Source organism: Scyliorhinus canicula, chromosome 24 (genome assembly GCF_902713615.1).
Source record: "Scyliorhinus canicula chromosome 24, sScyCan1.1, whole genome shotgun sequence".
NCBI lineage: Eukaryota > Metazoa > Chordata > Chondrichthyes > Carcharhiniformes > Scyliorhinidae > Scyliorhinus > Scyliorhinus canicula.
Window position 1 is genome coordinate 24,905,578 of NC_052169.1, and position 16,690 is coordinate 24,922,267.

Here is a 16,690-nt window from a genome sequence, read left to right on the forward strand (position 1 = left end):
CCACCACCTCCTCCGGCAGCGAGTTCCAGGCACCCACAACCCTCTGTGTAAAAAACTTGCCTCGTACATCTCCTCTAAACCTTGCCCCTCGCACATTAAACCTATGCCCCCTAGTAATTGACCACTTTACCCTGGGAAAAAGCCTCTGACTATCCAACTGGTCTGATAAGACTTTGATATTGAAGTGTTGTGATGAATGTAGGAAATTGTCATATTTTGTTGCAGGAATGTTATTAAAAACCTTGGGTTCAGGCAGTATGTCAATAAATCAGTGATTAATGAGCATAAAGGCAGGGTAATCATTGATTTCAACCATTTACTTGTTTACATATAGATGGCTAATGGAATATTGTTTATGTTTATGGAGGATCCCTGGACTGTAGATAATTTATGAGGGATTGTGTTTTGTTCCAGCTGAACAGGTCATGGGACATCTTAGTGGGAGGAGGCTAGAGAATGCTGTTGCTTGGGATGGATGATGTAATTAATGGGAGGAGCCAGGTGTGTCTGCAGTTTGCCATAGGATTTGAGTCTGACAAGATGGATTTTTAGGTTGTGCCTGAAAGGGTCTCTCTCTCCCCAAAGCTCTGCATAGAGAAGCAAGTAACACTGAATGTTAACTTTATTTATAAGTGACATTTGAACTGTATTTATTTGCTTAATTGGAATAAATAGTGGCAGGTGTTGACAGGGAATTAAACTTCTATTTTCTCTTTTATTTAAGAACGGTTTTAACTGTTAATTGGAAATATAAGACTATGTTGCTAATGTGACTGATTCTGCATTTAAATTAAAGATTGTTTTAACATAAGGGGCAGCACGGTAGCATGGTGGTTAGCATAAATGCTTCACAGCTCCAGGGTCCCAGGTTCGATTCCCGGCTGGGTCACTGTCTGTGTGGAGTCTGCACGTCCTCCCCGTGTGTGCGTGGGTTTCCTCCGGGGTGCTCCAGTTTCCTCCCACAGTCCAAAGATGTGCGGGTTAGGTGGATTGGCCATGCTAAATTGCCCGTAGTGTAATAGTAAGGTTAAGGGGGGGGGGGGGGGGGTTGTTGGATTACGGGTATAGGGTGGATACGTGGGTTTGAGTAGAGTGATCATTGCTCGGCACAACATCGAGGGCCGAAGGGCCTGTTCTGTGCTGTACTGTTCTATGTTCTAAAATATACCTATTGGTCCGTGTTCTCACTCCTGTGGTTTAGTAGTCTTCCCTCAGTCTTGCAAATTATTGGAATTCTCAGGAATCCTAACAATGTGAACTTCAAAGAATCCTTAAAACTACAGAATCTTAAACAGTTGAAGCTTCTCTTTAGCAATAGATGTCCAAGTTGAGAAAGTACGATTAACTGTCCTTCCATTTAGGAATGGGATCGGTATGGTCATTCTGAACTAGATGTTCAGCATTTATCCGAGTGTATGAACAACCAGACGGAAACATAAAATCTACATAACATGAGCTCTTTATTTGCAACATATTATACACGGATTTATTTTTAACAATTGCATGAAAGATTTCTGATTGTGCAAAATTTGAAGTAATCACCATTAAGACACAAGATAATGTTGATTTCCATTCCATACGAGCTCGCCCATTCTTTTGCATAGAATAGATACAATCATACCACAGAATTCATATTTCAAGATACATATTTCATTTGAAGTAAGAAAATATATAGTGCAAAGTACAGTTTCCTGGAAAAGCAGAAATTGGACATTAATTTAGTGCAATGGGTAATAGTAAATAAAACCTCAGGGCTTCGAAAACCTCACAGATTTCCGTTTCACCAGCTGCTGCTGTTGCCTCGCAGACTGAGCTTCTTTGAGAGCATCGCTCACCCTCTGGAACAGAACATTTCAAAACATCATAGTTATTTCATAATAATAATCTTTATTAGTGTCACAAGTAGGCTTACATCAACACTGCAGTGAAATTATTGTGAAAAGCCCCCAGTCGCCACATTCCGGCGCCTGTTCAGGTACACGGAGGGAGAATTCAGAATGTCCAATTCACCTAACAGCACATCTTTCAGGATTTGTGGGAGGAAACCGGAGCACCCGGAGGAAATACGCACAGACACAGGTAGAAGTGCAGGCTCCGCACAGACAGTGACCCAAGCCAGGAATCGAACCTGGGAGCCTGGCGCTGTGAAGCAACAGTGCTAACCACTGTACTATATTTCACTATTGATGAACTTTAAAAGCTCAAGTATCTAGTCCACCAAACTAACTGATGCACGGTTAAAGGAGCTTTAGTTCCCTAATGTTTAAAAAAGACACGTGGGAATATTTTTATCATACTCCATTAATTGACTAATTTTGTGTAAAAATGTATAGCTCTGCAGGTTTCAAATGGTGCATTTTTCATTCCTTTACTTTCTCTGTTAATGTTTGACCTCACTGCCCTCTCCTTCCACCCACCGATACACCATGGCTTCAGCACCTACCATCCCAGGCGGTTGACACTGCAGCAATTCACCCAGCTTATTTCAACCAGAAATGTTGTGGAAATCGCTTCCAGGTTGCCCTGCCTTGGGACTTATCACAGTTGCATCACTGGGTCAATCTCCTGGCAATCCTTACAAAGGAGCGGAGTGCTTCAAAAAGATGGACTATCATCACCCTTCCCAGGGCAACATGGAGCGGGCAATAAGCACGACCTCCTCAGCATAATCCACATCCATGAAATTGTTTCTTCAGTTACATTGAGAGGTATGTGGGTTTTAAAGTTTAAAACAACATCGAGTTGCCTGGGATGGAATATTTAAGTTATGAAGAGAGGTTGGGTAGGCTTGGGTTGTTTTCGCTGGAGCAGAGAAGACAGAGGGGCAACCTGATCGAGGGGTACAAGATTATGAGGGGCATGGACAGGGTGGATAGGGAGCAGTCGTTCCCCTTAGTTGAAGGGTCAGTTACGAGGGGACACAAGTTCAAAGTGAGGGATGGGAGGTTTAGGAGGGATTTGAGGAAAACGTTTTTACCCAGTGAGTGGTGACGGTCTGGAACGCACTACCCGGGAGGGTGGTAGAGGCGGGTTGTGCATCATCCTTTAAAAAGTACCTGGATGAGCACTTGGCCCATCCTGACATTCAAGGCTTTGGGCCAAGGGCTGGCAAATAGAACATAGAACAGTACAGCACAGAACAGGCCCTTCGGCCCTCAATGTTGTGCCGAGCCATGATCACCCTACTCAAACCCACGTATCCACACTATACCCGTAACACAACAACCCCCCCCTTAACCTTACTTTTATTAGGACACTACGGGCAATTTAGCATGGCCAATCCACCTAACCCGCACATCTTTGGACTGTGGGAGGAAACCGGAGCACCCGGAGGAAACCCACGCACACAGGGGGAGGACGTGCAGACTCCAAATGGGATTACATAGGCGGCAGTGCGTACCCAATGGGCTGAAGCCCTCTTCTGTATTATTCTGTGATGTGGATAAATGCCTGGTGGAAAATTAACGATTAAGAAAACGGGTCATGGTCTTATTTTCAGTCATTGACAGTGGTGTAATCCAGCAGTGAGAATATCACAGAGTGTCATTAGCACATACTTCAAGGCTGCTGTTCAATGGAACTACAGTGTCCGACATCGTCAATCTATTTGTGACCTCCACAAAATTCAGTGCAGAAAATAAACAAAAACTTGCATTGATACTGCATCTTTAATGCAATGCTATGTCGCTTTGCAGGAGCATTATCAAACACAACTGACACCAAGCCGTGAGATTGCAGGCAAGGTGATCAATGGCTTGGTCAATGTGGTGGGTTTTAAGGAGCGTCTTAAAGGATGTGTGATTAATGTAGGACATTTTTTTATTCATATACATATCTGTTTTACATAAATATATATATACATATCTGTTTTACATAAATATATATATAGAACATAGAACAGTACAGCACAGAACAGGCCCTTCGGCCCTCAATGTTGTGCCGAGCCATGATCACCCTACTCAAACCCACGTATCCACCCTATACCCGTAACCCAACAACCCCCCCCCTTAACCTTACTTTTTTATTAGCACACTACGGGCAATTTAGCATGGCCAATCCACCTAACCCGCACATCTTTGGACTGTGGGAGGAAACCGGAGCACCCGGAGGAAACCCACGCACACAGGGGGAGGACGTGCAGACTCCACACAGACAGTGACCCAGCCGGGAATCGAACCTGGGACCCTGGAGCTGTGAAGCATTTATGCTAACCACCATGCTACCCTGCTGCCCCAATATATATAATATGTATTATATATATATATATTGGGGCTGTTTAGCACAGGGCTAAATCGCTGGCTTTTAAAGCAGACCAAGGCAGGCCAGCAGCACGGTTAGATTCCCGTACCAGCCTCCCTGGACAGGCGCCGGAATGTGGCGACTAGGGGCTTTTCACAGTAACTTCATTTGAAGCCTACTCGTGACAATAAGCGATTTTCATTTCATTTCATATATACCTGTTGCAGTAATGATCTTAAAAACTTAGCTGAAGGTATCCAGATCACATGCTAAATCTGCGATGTCACTCATAGGAGAGGCTGGGCCTGTTTCAGTTTCGTTTTCAGCCCTGCCCTCTGTCTATTGTTGTGAGTTTCATTTTTAGAATTCTGCTCGGGGTTCTGAGGAAAGGAGGTGTTTCTCAGACTGACTTCTGAAAGCTTCTGTCCCAAGGACATTGTGAATACATCTGTAAACCACGGAGTGTTAACTTTATTCATAAGTGGCATTTGACCAGTGTGTGTGTGTGGATTTTGCTTAATTGAAATTTCAGACGTTGATGGGAAAGTCAGCTCAAAGACCTTTCTTTACTTTTTGTTAAGATCTGTTTAACTTTTAATTGAAAACAATTATGAGAATTTTAAATTCAGGATGTTGCTTAAGCAGGGGTTCATGTAGGTCAGCGAACACAGGGGAGATAAGCCTTGGTGCGAGTTGGGAAACGGGCAGAGAATTTTAAACAATCTCAAATTTGCAGAGGATTACATAGAATTTACAGTGCAGGAGGAGGCCATTCGGCCCATCGAGTCTGCACCAGCTCCTGGAAAGAGCACCCTACCCAAGGTTAACACCTCCACCCTATCCCCATAACCCAGTAACCCCACCCAACACTAAGGGCAATTTTGGACACTAAGGTCAATTTAGCATGGCCAATCCACCTAACCTGCACATCTTTGGGCTGTGGGAGGAAACCGGAGCACCCGGAGGAAACCCACACACACACGGGGAGAACGTGCAGACTCCGCACAGACAGTGACCCAAGTCGGAACCGAACCTGGGACCCTGGAGCTGTGAAGCGATTGTGCTATCCACAATGCTACCGTGCTGCCCCTAAGGATGGAACCAGGGAGGCTGGACAGGGGCCTTTACTGAAAGACAAGTGCAGATAAGCCTCAGACTCGACTTTCCTGATACCAAACTAGACACTGCACAAAATAGTAGGACACAGGTTAAGCGAGCAAGGTGTCAGATGCAGTTCCATATAGACAATTGTAAGTCATATATATTTTCAGAAAATCAGTGATGGGAAATGTACTGTAAATATTGCAACTCGCACGATGAATAGAAAAATGGTGGAGATATTTTTACAAATAGCAGTAGGTTATATAGAAGGTACCGAGAGCAAAAAAGGTTCTGGTGTTGAATTTGTGTAAGACATCAGTTAAACCACTGCTGGCACATGTCACTCAGTTTAGGCAACTTTAATCAGAAGAGTATTAGTGTTGAGAAAAGAGACACCGAGAGTTACTAGAATCAAAACTCAAATGACGGGCTACGGTCAAGGAAGGCTCGTCTCCACTGGAACACAGAAAGCTATAGGAGATTTGGAAGGATTCGAAAGCGTAAATAGCGAAATATCATTCCCGCTAATTGGACAATGTGTCAAATGGGAATACCGAATTCAAGATCGTTGCGCCAGAAATGAAACCGGATGTATTTTTTAAAAAATGAGCCATACTATAACAACGTGGAATGCTTTCCATGAAGTGGCCACTGAACTGAGCCAGAGATTAACATCACATACAAAAGGGAACGGTAAAGAATACAAGGGGCAAAAGACAGGGGAATTGGATTGAGAGCAGCTAGCTCCAGACTGCCTCGGGGGCAGCAAGATCCCCTGCTCGCTGTGACTGACAGGAGGATGCTGTGAACTCATTGCCAGCTAAATCAGCAATCGATATGGTGATCCAAAATAGTTTTGGTGTCCCACAGAGTCAATCATTGGAACCATGCCGATATTTTCACTTTATTTAAGACTTGTTTCAGTGAAAAACCCTCACCTCACCACAATGACAAGGGATTTACAAACAGAGGGAAAGAGTGAGGGATTAACCAAACTTAATAATATTCAATGATTGAATGGTCAAACAGAAAAACGCAAGGCACTTTGTGAAGAATAGGATGATTTTGATGGAGGCCAGGTGTTTTTCTGCTGCACAGGCAGAGGAAATAGGATGTGAAAAATGGTGCACGTCAGTGTTGCCAATGATGGGAGGATGCGGTTACAGTAGAGGACGTTCACTTGTGCCTTTCCCTGAATAAAAGTAAGAATGAGGAGGAGGAGGAGGATATGCCTTGAGCCAGCTCCATCAGTCAATTTGATAATAACTGATCAGACTGTGGCCGTAACTCCACTTTATTGCCCATCTTCCAAAGCCCTTGACTCCCTTGTCGATCGAAAATCTATCTAATTCAATGACCCAGCCTGCACTCTCTGCTTCAGTATAAATGTTGACATGGACATTTATAATAAAGGCGTGGAGACAAAAGTGTAACGAAAACATGACAACAGGATGCCAAGTTTTTCAGGCAGGAAGCATACACGCACACTTATTAGTGGAATAAAGAATTGTTCCCCCAAAAAAAATCATGCTGGCATCAAACATTACACTCCTATTTAAACAAAATAATTTACCTTTGCCATATTCGCGTCTGAGAGAATTACTTTTCTCACAAAACTTTCAGTTCCACTCTTGGGATTTGAAAATCCTATTATTGACTGATCCTGTTAAAAAAACATAACTTGTCATCTTTTTATTGAGGTATTGCCTCTTTAGCTTCCCCTTTGATTCTTCAGGATTATATCTGTGAACAATATTCCTGAACTCGGTTTCAAACAAAGTCCAATGACGCAATCCCCATTTGCGAGGAGCTGGATTCCAGGTCGTGTACGCTATTTTTCCAGTTAGGGAGAGGGTAGCCGAGGCAGATCCTGCAAGGCCTTCCCCTACCACTCCAAAACAAGCTTCTGGATTTCTCCACACTGACATGCCGGAACTTTATCCCTCCTACATTCTCGGATTCCACCTAACAATGCTTGCTCTGCACAACGATACAGAATCTGCTTGATTTGGTTTGCAATTCCCATTCTGAACACGCGTGAAACGATGCTCAGGATCCCACCATCTTGGACTCTGGTATAGTTCCGAGAGGGGATGCACATATAGTCAAGATTGGGCCAAATGCTGTTCCAATTCAAGGCACAGAATCCTTTTTTAGCCTCGACAGAGATTAGTGAAGCTTTCTCTGTTGAATGACGAAAGCTTCCAACCACACATTAAATCACAAAAAGTGCAGAAACAATGGTGATTTGAGAAACATTGCACTGGAGAAATACGTTGCTTGTATGTATATTAAAGGATAATAACCATTGATTATTATAGTAATTAAAAATCAACTTAGCACTTCTCAGTGAGAAAAGCAGAATCATGCATCATTAATTCACACTCTCGTCATACTTTAGTAAACCATCAATGGTAGATGAAGGTGGATTCTCGCACAGCGTACCTTGATGTACAAGCTCAGTACATTGCCTTCTAAAGACGGCGGTTGAATAAATTCTTCAAAAGTGTAATTCCAGTCATTGCCAAGATGGCCTAGAATCTCATCAGACACATAGACCACCCTCCTAAAAGATAAACATGCAAAAAGATCAATTAGTTTGCACCGTGCAGGATTAAAAACAGTTGTTGAGTCCTGAACACCAGTAAACAATTAAAAATGTGGCTCGTACATGTAGCATGGCAAACCATCTAAAACTCCTGATGGGATCAGCTTCCTACTGATTTAAGAGGAATCATAAACCAGCATTTAAAAAACACATCCCTAAACACCCTTCACTTCATTCACTGCAAAGCTACCAAGCGCGCAATCGTCACAAAGCTAACCAAACTGTTGACGTGATTTTTAAAACCCTTTGAAAAAGCCACCTAAACGTCTTATCATAATAAACACTAGAAATGATTAAAAAGACTTCACAAATTCACCAATCCTGATTTTTAAAACGCAAACTGTAAATGTCAAAGCCGTCACACTGCCCGGGGATCATAGGCTGATATCCCCTTTGAGAGCTGACTGGTGGAGGGTCACCACATTTCAGACAAGGGGCATCGCAAAGTAGCCATCCAGCCCACTGAGCTAACTGGCTGGATGGCCGATTCAAACTTCACCTTGTCACAGCCCAGAGCTGTTTCCAGATCTTTCCCACACAGCCAATACCAAATCAGCTCAACTCCTCTCCTTCAATATACCTTTTATCTTTGATTCGATTGTTATCAAAACTCCTTTGAACTCCGCTTTTCCAAAATACAAAATTCTTTCAGGTCTTTCCTGTGTCCCCCCCTTTTGAAGTCAAATTACATTCAATAACTTTCCCTTATTTACTTACGAAACAGTTGCAAATTGTATAAGTCTTTTACTCCCTGTTGAAATTTAATGACTTTTTTTTTAAAGTCCCTATCCATCTCCTAATGCAAATCTCTAAACTTTACTTAAAAATCTACTCGACCCTATCTTCATTACAAATACATGCATTTTGCACCTTCACTCAAAGAACAAAGAAAAGTACGGCATTGGAACACGCCCTTCGGCCCTCCAAGCATGTGCCAACCATGCTGCCTGTCTAAACTAAAACTCCTTACCCTTCCTTGGTCCGTATCCCTCTATTCCCACCCTATTCATGTATTTGTCAAGATGCCCCTTAAATGTCACTATCGTCCCTGCTTCCACCACCTCCTCTGGCAGCAAGTTCCAGGCACCCACTACCCTCTGTGTAAAAGACTTGCCTCGTACATCTCCTTTAAACCTTGTCCCTCACACCTTAAACCTATGCCCCCTAGTAATTGACCCCTCTACCCTGGGGAAAAGCCTCTGACTATCCACTCTGTCTATGCCCCTCATTATCTTGTAGACTTCTATTAGGCCGCCCCTCAACCTTCGTTGTTCCAGTGAGAACAAACCGAGTTTATTCAACCTCCCCTCATGCCCTCCGTACCGAGCAACATCCTGGTAAATCTCTTCTGTACCCTCTCTAACGCCTGCAAATCCTTCTGGTAGTGTGGCGACCAGAATTGATTATACGGCCTAACTAAGGTTCTCCTTTCATCCCTTACTTCTTCCAGACAAATGGTCGCCAATAACCATTTTCTAGCTTAATTAAGTAACTTACACATACAACCTTCTTTACAGAAAAACACATTTCCCAGGGAGCGGTGAGGTAAATAACATGGCCACGTTGAAGGGGAAGCTAGATTAACAATCGAAGGAGAAAGGAATAAAAAGTTATGTTGAAACAATCAGAAGTGTAGAGGATGTTTCCACTAGTAGGAGAACCTAGAACCCGAGGGCACAGCCTCAGACTGAAGGGACGATCCTTTAAAACAGAGATGAGGAGGAACTTCTTCAGCCAGAGGCTGGTGAATCTGTGGAACTCTTTGCCGCAGAAGGTTGTGGAGGCCAAATCACTGAGTGTCTTTAAGACGGAGATAGACAGGTTCTTAATTAATAAGGGGATCATGGGTTATGGGAAGTAGACAGGAGAATGGGGATGAGAAAATATCAGCCATAATTGAATGGTGGAGCATTCGCGATGGGCCGAATGGCCTAATTCTGCTCCCATGTCCTACAGATGAATTAAAATGAGAGGAGGTCTGTGTGCAGCAGAAACAATGGTAGAGGCTAGTTAGAGCAAATGGCCAGTTGCAGCAGTTGTACACGTGCACCATTAGGAATATAATACAGTGGCTGTGCTTTGCTTCAATTGTGCACTCATTGAACTGGTTAAATAAAACGGCTGAGTCTGCCAGGAAGCAGCCAGTGTTTCGTGTACCTGTTTGTGATAATCAGCTTGGCCTTTTTCTTTTCGAACCAACGACAATGAAAACGGTAGCTTTCTCCTTCAAACTTCTGAAAATCCAACTTCTGGAATGAAATTAAACAGCAGCTGTCATTCTCTCCAGCAATGGATAGCCAAACTACAACATTTAAACATGTTACACCCATTAGGTACAAATACCAAACTGCTGTAAGAATGGTCAACTTCTCAGCTGGTAGCCATGCCAGCAGAACCCTGTTGCATATGGATTGTCACATGGGTATGAACAGTGCCGTAAAATGTTAATTCAGCACCTTGCTGGAGGGTATCACGCCACATAATAGTGGCAGGCACTCCATCTCCATCAGTCCCACTGACAATGTAGGCCCTACCGGCGTCCTCGGCCCAACCGGCGTCCTCGGCCCTACCGGCGTCCTCGGCCCAACCGGCGTCCTCGGCCCAACCGGCGTCCTCGGCCCAACCGGCGTCCTCGGCCCAACCGGCGTCCTCGGCCCAACCGGCGTCCTCGGCCCAACCGGCGTCCTCGGCCCAACCGGCGTCCTCGGCCCAACCGGCGTCTCAGGCCCAACCGGTGTCCCCGGCCCAACCGGTGTCCCCGGCCCAACCGGCGTCTCAGGCCCAACCGGCGTCCTCGGCCCAACCGGCGTCCTCGGCCCAACCGGCGTCTTCGGCCCAACCGGTGTCTCAGGCCCAACCGGTGTCCCCGGCCCAACCGGTGTCCTCGGCCCAACCGGTGTCCCCGGCCCAACCGGTGTCCCCGGCCCAACCGGTGTCCCCGGCCCAACCGGTGTCCCCGGCCCAACCGGTGTCTCAGGCCCAACCGGTGTCCCCGGCCCAACCGGTGTCCTAGGTCCAACCGGTGTCCTCGGCCCAACCGGTGTCCTCGGCCCAACCATCTTCAGCTGCTCCATCAATGACCCTCCATCCATCATAAGATCAGGAGTGAGGATGTTCGCTGATGCTTGCACAATGTTCAGTACTATTTGCCACTCCTCTGACACGGAAATCGTCCAAATTCAGCAGGTCCTGCACAGTATTTGGGATTAGGCTGGTAAGTGGCAAGTAGAATTCACATCACACTAGTGCCAGAGAAACGGCCATCGCCAACAAGAGAGATTCTGACCATCTCCCCACGATACTCAGTGGTATTATCATCGCTGAACCCCCCCGCCCCCCCGCCGTACTGGGGGATTCAGAGCAGTTCAGGGCCTGGGAATCCTGCAGAGAAACTCACCTCCTGACTCAGAGGTTCAGTCAGTGGAAGTGCTACGGAGTCATTCTTGGTGAGGGACATTCTGTGCCTCAGCCATCCTCAGTAGGTGGTGTTCAACGTGGCAGAGTGTTAATTCATCAGCTGTAGGAGGGTGGTCCGTTATCATCAGCAGGAGGTTTCCTTGGCCGTGGTTGGCCAGATGCTGTGAGACGTCATGGGGATTCAGAATCGATGTTGCAACTCCCTCCTGACTGTTTACCACTGAGCCATCATCTCTGATGGGTCTGTTTTGTCAGTGGGATAGGATATACCCAGGATGGTGGTGGTGTTGTCTGGGACATTGTCCGAAAGGCATGATTTCATGTGGATGACTTGGGCAGGCTGTTGCTTGACTAGTTCATGATACAGCTCCCCAATTCTGGCACAGGGCCCCAGATGTTACTTTGGAGGCTCAACGTCGCTGAGTTTGTCGTCATTCCGGTACCTAGTCTACGTCAATGTCAGGTGGCCCGTTCATTTTCATTCCTCTTTGTAAACGTTGTTGCAGTTTGCTAAAACTGAGTGGCTTGAGTAGGCCATTTCAGAGGGGGATTTAAGAGCCAGCCACATTGCTGTGGGTCTGCAGTCACATGTAGGCCAGGCGAGGTAAGGACGGCAGGTTTGCTGCCCCAAAGGGCATTCGTCAACCAGATGGGTTTTTTCGGCAATGGCTTCACTGCCACTATTATTGAGACTAGCTTAATTCCAGATTGTATTAGCTGAAGTTAAATTCCACCAGCTGCCTTAGTGGGATTCAAACCCGTGGCCTCAGAGTCTGGGCTTCTGGATTACCCTGTGATGCCTGGATGAGTGCAGCTCTGACAACACTTGAGAAGCTCAATACCATGCGGGACAAAGCAGCCCTACTGCATCGGCACCCCATCACCATCAACTACCTCCACCACTGGCACACAGCAGCAGCCGTGTACTCTCACCATCAATACCACCACCACTGGCACACAGTAGCAGCCGTGTACACCATCTACAAGATGCACCGCAACAACTCACCAAGGCTGCGTCAACCCGACCGTCCAAAACTCTACCATCTGGAAAGACAAGAGCATCAGACCCACGGGAACGTCACCAGTTGCAATTCCCCCTCCGAACCCCACACTATCCTGACTTGGAAATGCAAATCCCTTACTGTCGCTGGGTCAAAATCGCTGGGTATTTTGAAAGCTGCAAATGGCAAAATCAATTTGATTTTCGCACCTATATATATTTCCTTTTGTATTCCCCTTAATCAACAGAGCAATAGCATAACAAACAGAATTGAAGAGCACTTTTAATGCTGAGAGTCCCTCTGCCAGATCTTTCAAGCATCAGACTTCCGATTTGGGCAGAAGCATGTGGAACATGGTTTAGAGGCAGCACGGTAGCATTGTGGACAGCACAATCGCTTCACAGCTCCAGGGTCCCAGGTTCGATTCCGGCTTGGGTCACTATCTGTGCGGAGTCTGCACATCCTCCCCGTGTCTGCGTGGGTTTCCTCCGGGTGCTCCGGTTTCCTCCCACAGTCCAAAGATGTGCAGGTTAGGTGGATTGGCCATGATAAATTGCCCTTAGTGTTGGGTGGGGTATCTGGGTTATGGGGATAGGGTGGAGTTGTTGACCTTGGGTAGAGTGCTCTTTCCAAGAACCGGTGCAGACTCGATGGGCTGAATGGCCTCCTTCTGCGCTGTAAATTCTATGATTCTATAACTGGAACATGTTTATATTAAGGTTTATAACTCAGGTTTATATTAAGTTTGCCCCTCTCTGGGTACAGTACAGTACTATGTGCAGGCTAACTCCACGCAGAGTTCCCAACTTTGGACTGGCAATTCAGATCGCCGAGTCGGTTTCACACAGAACAATTGGAGAGCAAGAGATCAGGGAGATAGAGGTGGATCAGCAGAGTCTGGGAGTCAAACAGACAGAACTCGGGCCTCAATCCCAGGAAAGATGCAGCCTCACAGGTAACTAAAACAGTCGGCTCGACCATCACTGCGACGGAATCTTTCAACGCCAGCAGCTCGAGCGGTGAATAGAATGGAAAACGAATCGCGATACTCAGCCTCTTCTTTCACTGCTATGTTACTCTTCCTTTGCCTGGCATGGACTGGGGAGGGAAACACAGGAGAGACAGTGAAAGAAGCCAGGACAGAACAGTCAAGACATTGCAGACAGACATACACAAAATTCCAAACAGACTGCTGGACAAAGAATCAAAAGCGATATCAAGCATTTATATTTTTTAACAGCCCAAGGCGCTTTGCAGAGGAACAATCAGACAAAGGTAGATGTCGGGATTGAAGGGAAAACGTCAGGAAGGGCGATCAAAAAGCCTTGGTCACGAGGGTGAGGTGTAAGGCCGATCGGTCGCAGAGGAAGAGCTGAGGGAGTGGTAGGGGGGCTGAGAATTCCAGAGCACGCAGTCGAAATGACGGACGACACAGCCACCAATGATGGGGTTAGATAGATAGATAGAACAGTACAGCACAGAACAGGCCCTTCGGCCCTCGATGTTGTGCCGAGCAATGATCACCCTACTCAAGTCAACCTATCCACGTAACCCAACAACCCCCCCCCATTAACCTTATTTTTTAGGACACTAAGGGCAATTCAGCATAGCCAATCAACCTAACCCGCACATCTTTGGACTGAGGGAGGAAACCGGAGCACCCGGAGGAAACCCACGCACACACGGGGAGGACGTGCAGACTCCGCAGACAGTGGCCCAGCCGGGAATCGAACCTGGGACCCTGGAGCTGTGAAGCATTTATGCTAACCACCATGCTACCGTGCTGCCCAACGGTCCAACAGGGAGGGAGCGTGCCAACGACAGCTCACACTTAACGTGGTGGAAATGGCTCAACGCGTTCACAGGAGGGTAAAGGTGGCCCACAGGAGGAGATATTAGGATGGGTAACCAAACGCTTGGTCAAAACATGTAGGTTTTAAGGAGCATCTTTAAGGAGAGGGGTAGAGCTTTAGGGAGGTAACTCCAGCACGATTGGCATCATAAAGGGATGATGGAGTGATGAAATTTAGGCCAGAGTTAGTGATTGAAGAGAAAGCATTGTAGGGCTCCAGGGGATCACAATGATGGAGAGGGGTGAAACCAGGAGATAACTTTACATTGGCGGTGTTAGAAGGCAATACAAGTAAACAAAGACATGGGTAACGGGGTGACAGAGACTTGATGCAAAATTGGATAAGGACAGAGTTCTGGAGTAGCTGAAATTCAGGAATAGTGCAGGATGGGAAGCCAGTCAGGGGAGCATTGGAAGAATCACATACAGGGGTGGTAAAGGAAAGTTGAGAGTTCCAACAGGAAACGGGCTGAGGCACAGATTGAGTCAGGCAGTGTGACACAGGTGGAAGGAGGCAGCCCTCGTGAATGTGATGATACAAGGCCTGAAGCGAAGATTGGGCGGTTAAAGTCGTGAACAACTTGACAAAGACGCCACTGGCATCACGAGGCCAAATGAGCTGAGAGGGGAAAAGCAGATTTAACACACAAGACAAACATTGAAGTCACAGCCACGGAACGGAGCACCAGCTTTTCACTGAAGTATGTAAACTGCAACAGACCTTGACTGAGTGACATGGAGTGGTACTCACATCTACGGTTTCCACGTCTGATGCCCTTTCTCTTCCCTCCCACAGATTCTCAGGAAGTGTGGAAGGCTCTTATTTAATGTGGCGCATGATTGTTGCTGTTTACACTGATTTTTACAAAGCTCAAGTTAATCACTGTACATGTGCATAACAAATACACATCAACAATCGAAAGTTTTAGTGCAAGGTGTAGCAGCAACTGTTGTGTGTAGCCAGTAAAATACGGATCAGGTCTAGATCAGATGAGGTAGTAGCCAAAATCTGACCGGGTGGCTATGAGCTTCCATTCATTCACAGGGGGACTTTCTGGATCAATAACATGAACAATCAAGATCACAGAATAGTTACTGTGCTGAAGGAGGTCATTTGTGCCTGCTCTCCACCAGCCCCCTGCCTTTTCCCCGTACCCCTGCATATTGTTTCTATTCAAATAATCATCTACCCCCTCTTGAATGCCTCGGTTGAACCTGCCTCCACCACACTTCCAGACCATGCATTCCACACCCCAACCACTCGCTGGGTGAAAAATACTTTCTCACCTCACATTTATTTCTTTTGCAAATCACTTTAAATCTGTGCCCCTCTCGTTCTCCATCCTTTTCTGAGCGGGAACAGTTCCTCCCCGTCTACTCTGCCCAGCCCCCTTATGATTTTGAACATCTCTATCAAATCTCCGCTTCACTTTCACTCTCTCTCCAACGAGAACAGTCCCAACCTCTCCAAACCCTCCTCAGCACTGAAGTTTCTCATCCCTGGAGCCATCCTTGTAATCCTCTTCTGCTCTCTCTCCAATCTGTTCACATCCTTCCTATAGTGTGGCCCCCAGAACTGTGCACAATAGAGCAGAGGGGTCAATTACTAGGGGGCATAGGTTTAAGATGCGAGGGGCAAGGTTTAGAGGAGATGTACGAGGCAAGTTTTTGTTTTTACACAGAGGGTAGTGGGTGCCTGGAACTCGCTGCCGGAGGAGATGGTGGAAGCAGGGACAATAGTGACATTTAAGGGGCATCTTGACAAATACATAAATAGGATGGAAATAGAGGGATACGGACCCAGGAAGTGTAGATTTTAGTTTAGACGGGCAGCATGGTCAGCACAGGCTTGGAGGGCCGAAGGGCCTGTTCCTATGCTGTACTTTTCTTTGTTCTAATATCCCAGCTGAGGTCTAACCAGTATCTTGTCGGAGTTCAGAATAACCTCCTTGCTCTTGTACTCTATATCCCTATTAATAAAGTCCAGAATATTCTCTGCTTTATTAACTGCTCTCTCCATCTGTCCTGCCACCTTCAATGATTAATGCACATCGACATCCAGGTGCCTCTGCACCTATACAATTGTGATTAATGCAAGTATACACCCAGGTCTCTGTGCTCCTGTGTACCCTATAGAATTGTGATTAATGCAAGCATACACCCAGGTCGCTGTGCTCCTGTGTACCCTATAGAATTGTGATTAATGCAAGCATACACCCAGGTCTCTGTGCTCCTGTGTACCCTATAGAATTGTGATTAATGCAAGCATACACCCAGGTCTCTGTGCTCCTGTGTACTCTATAGAATTGTGATTAATGCAAGCATACACCCAGGTCTCTGTGCTCCTGTGTACTCTATAGAATTGTGATTAATGCAAGCATACACCCAGGTCTCTGTGCTCCTGTGTACCCTATAGAATTGTGATTAATGCAAGTGTACACCCAGGTGTACCCTATAGAATCTGCTCCCGTG

At 46.1% G+C, this 16,690-nt stretch overlaps 1 protein-coding gene across 5 annotated transcripts in view; it reads right to left on the bottom strand.

Moving 5' to 3' along the window:
* Nucleotides 1-1,441: 1,441 nt before the first annotated feature.
* vps13c (vacuolar protein sorting 13 homolog C) overlaps nt 1,442-16,690 on the bottom strand; it is a 368,173-nt gene continuing 352,924 nt past the window's right edge. For 3 of the 5 annotated variants that reach the window (XM_038784422.1, XM_038784421.1, XM_038784420.1), the window contains 4 exons: nt 10,106-10,197; nt 7,786-7,906; nt 6,914-7,003; nt 1,442-1,838 (listed from right to left, as the gene is read on the bottom strand). In XM_038784422.1, the coding sequence (XP_038640350.1) occupies nt 1,749-1,838; nt 6,914-7,003; nt 7,786-7,906; nt 10,106-10,197 (393 nt within the window). In that variant the 3' untranslated portion in view covers nt 1,442-1,748. Of the gene's footprint in view, nt 1,839-6,913; nt 7,004-7,785; nt 7,907-10,105; nt 10,198-16,690 lie in introns of those variants that run through there. The other 2 variants (XR_005458698.1, XR_005458696.1) reach the window with 1 other exon arrangement.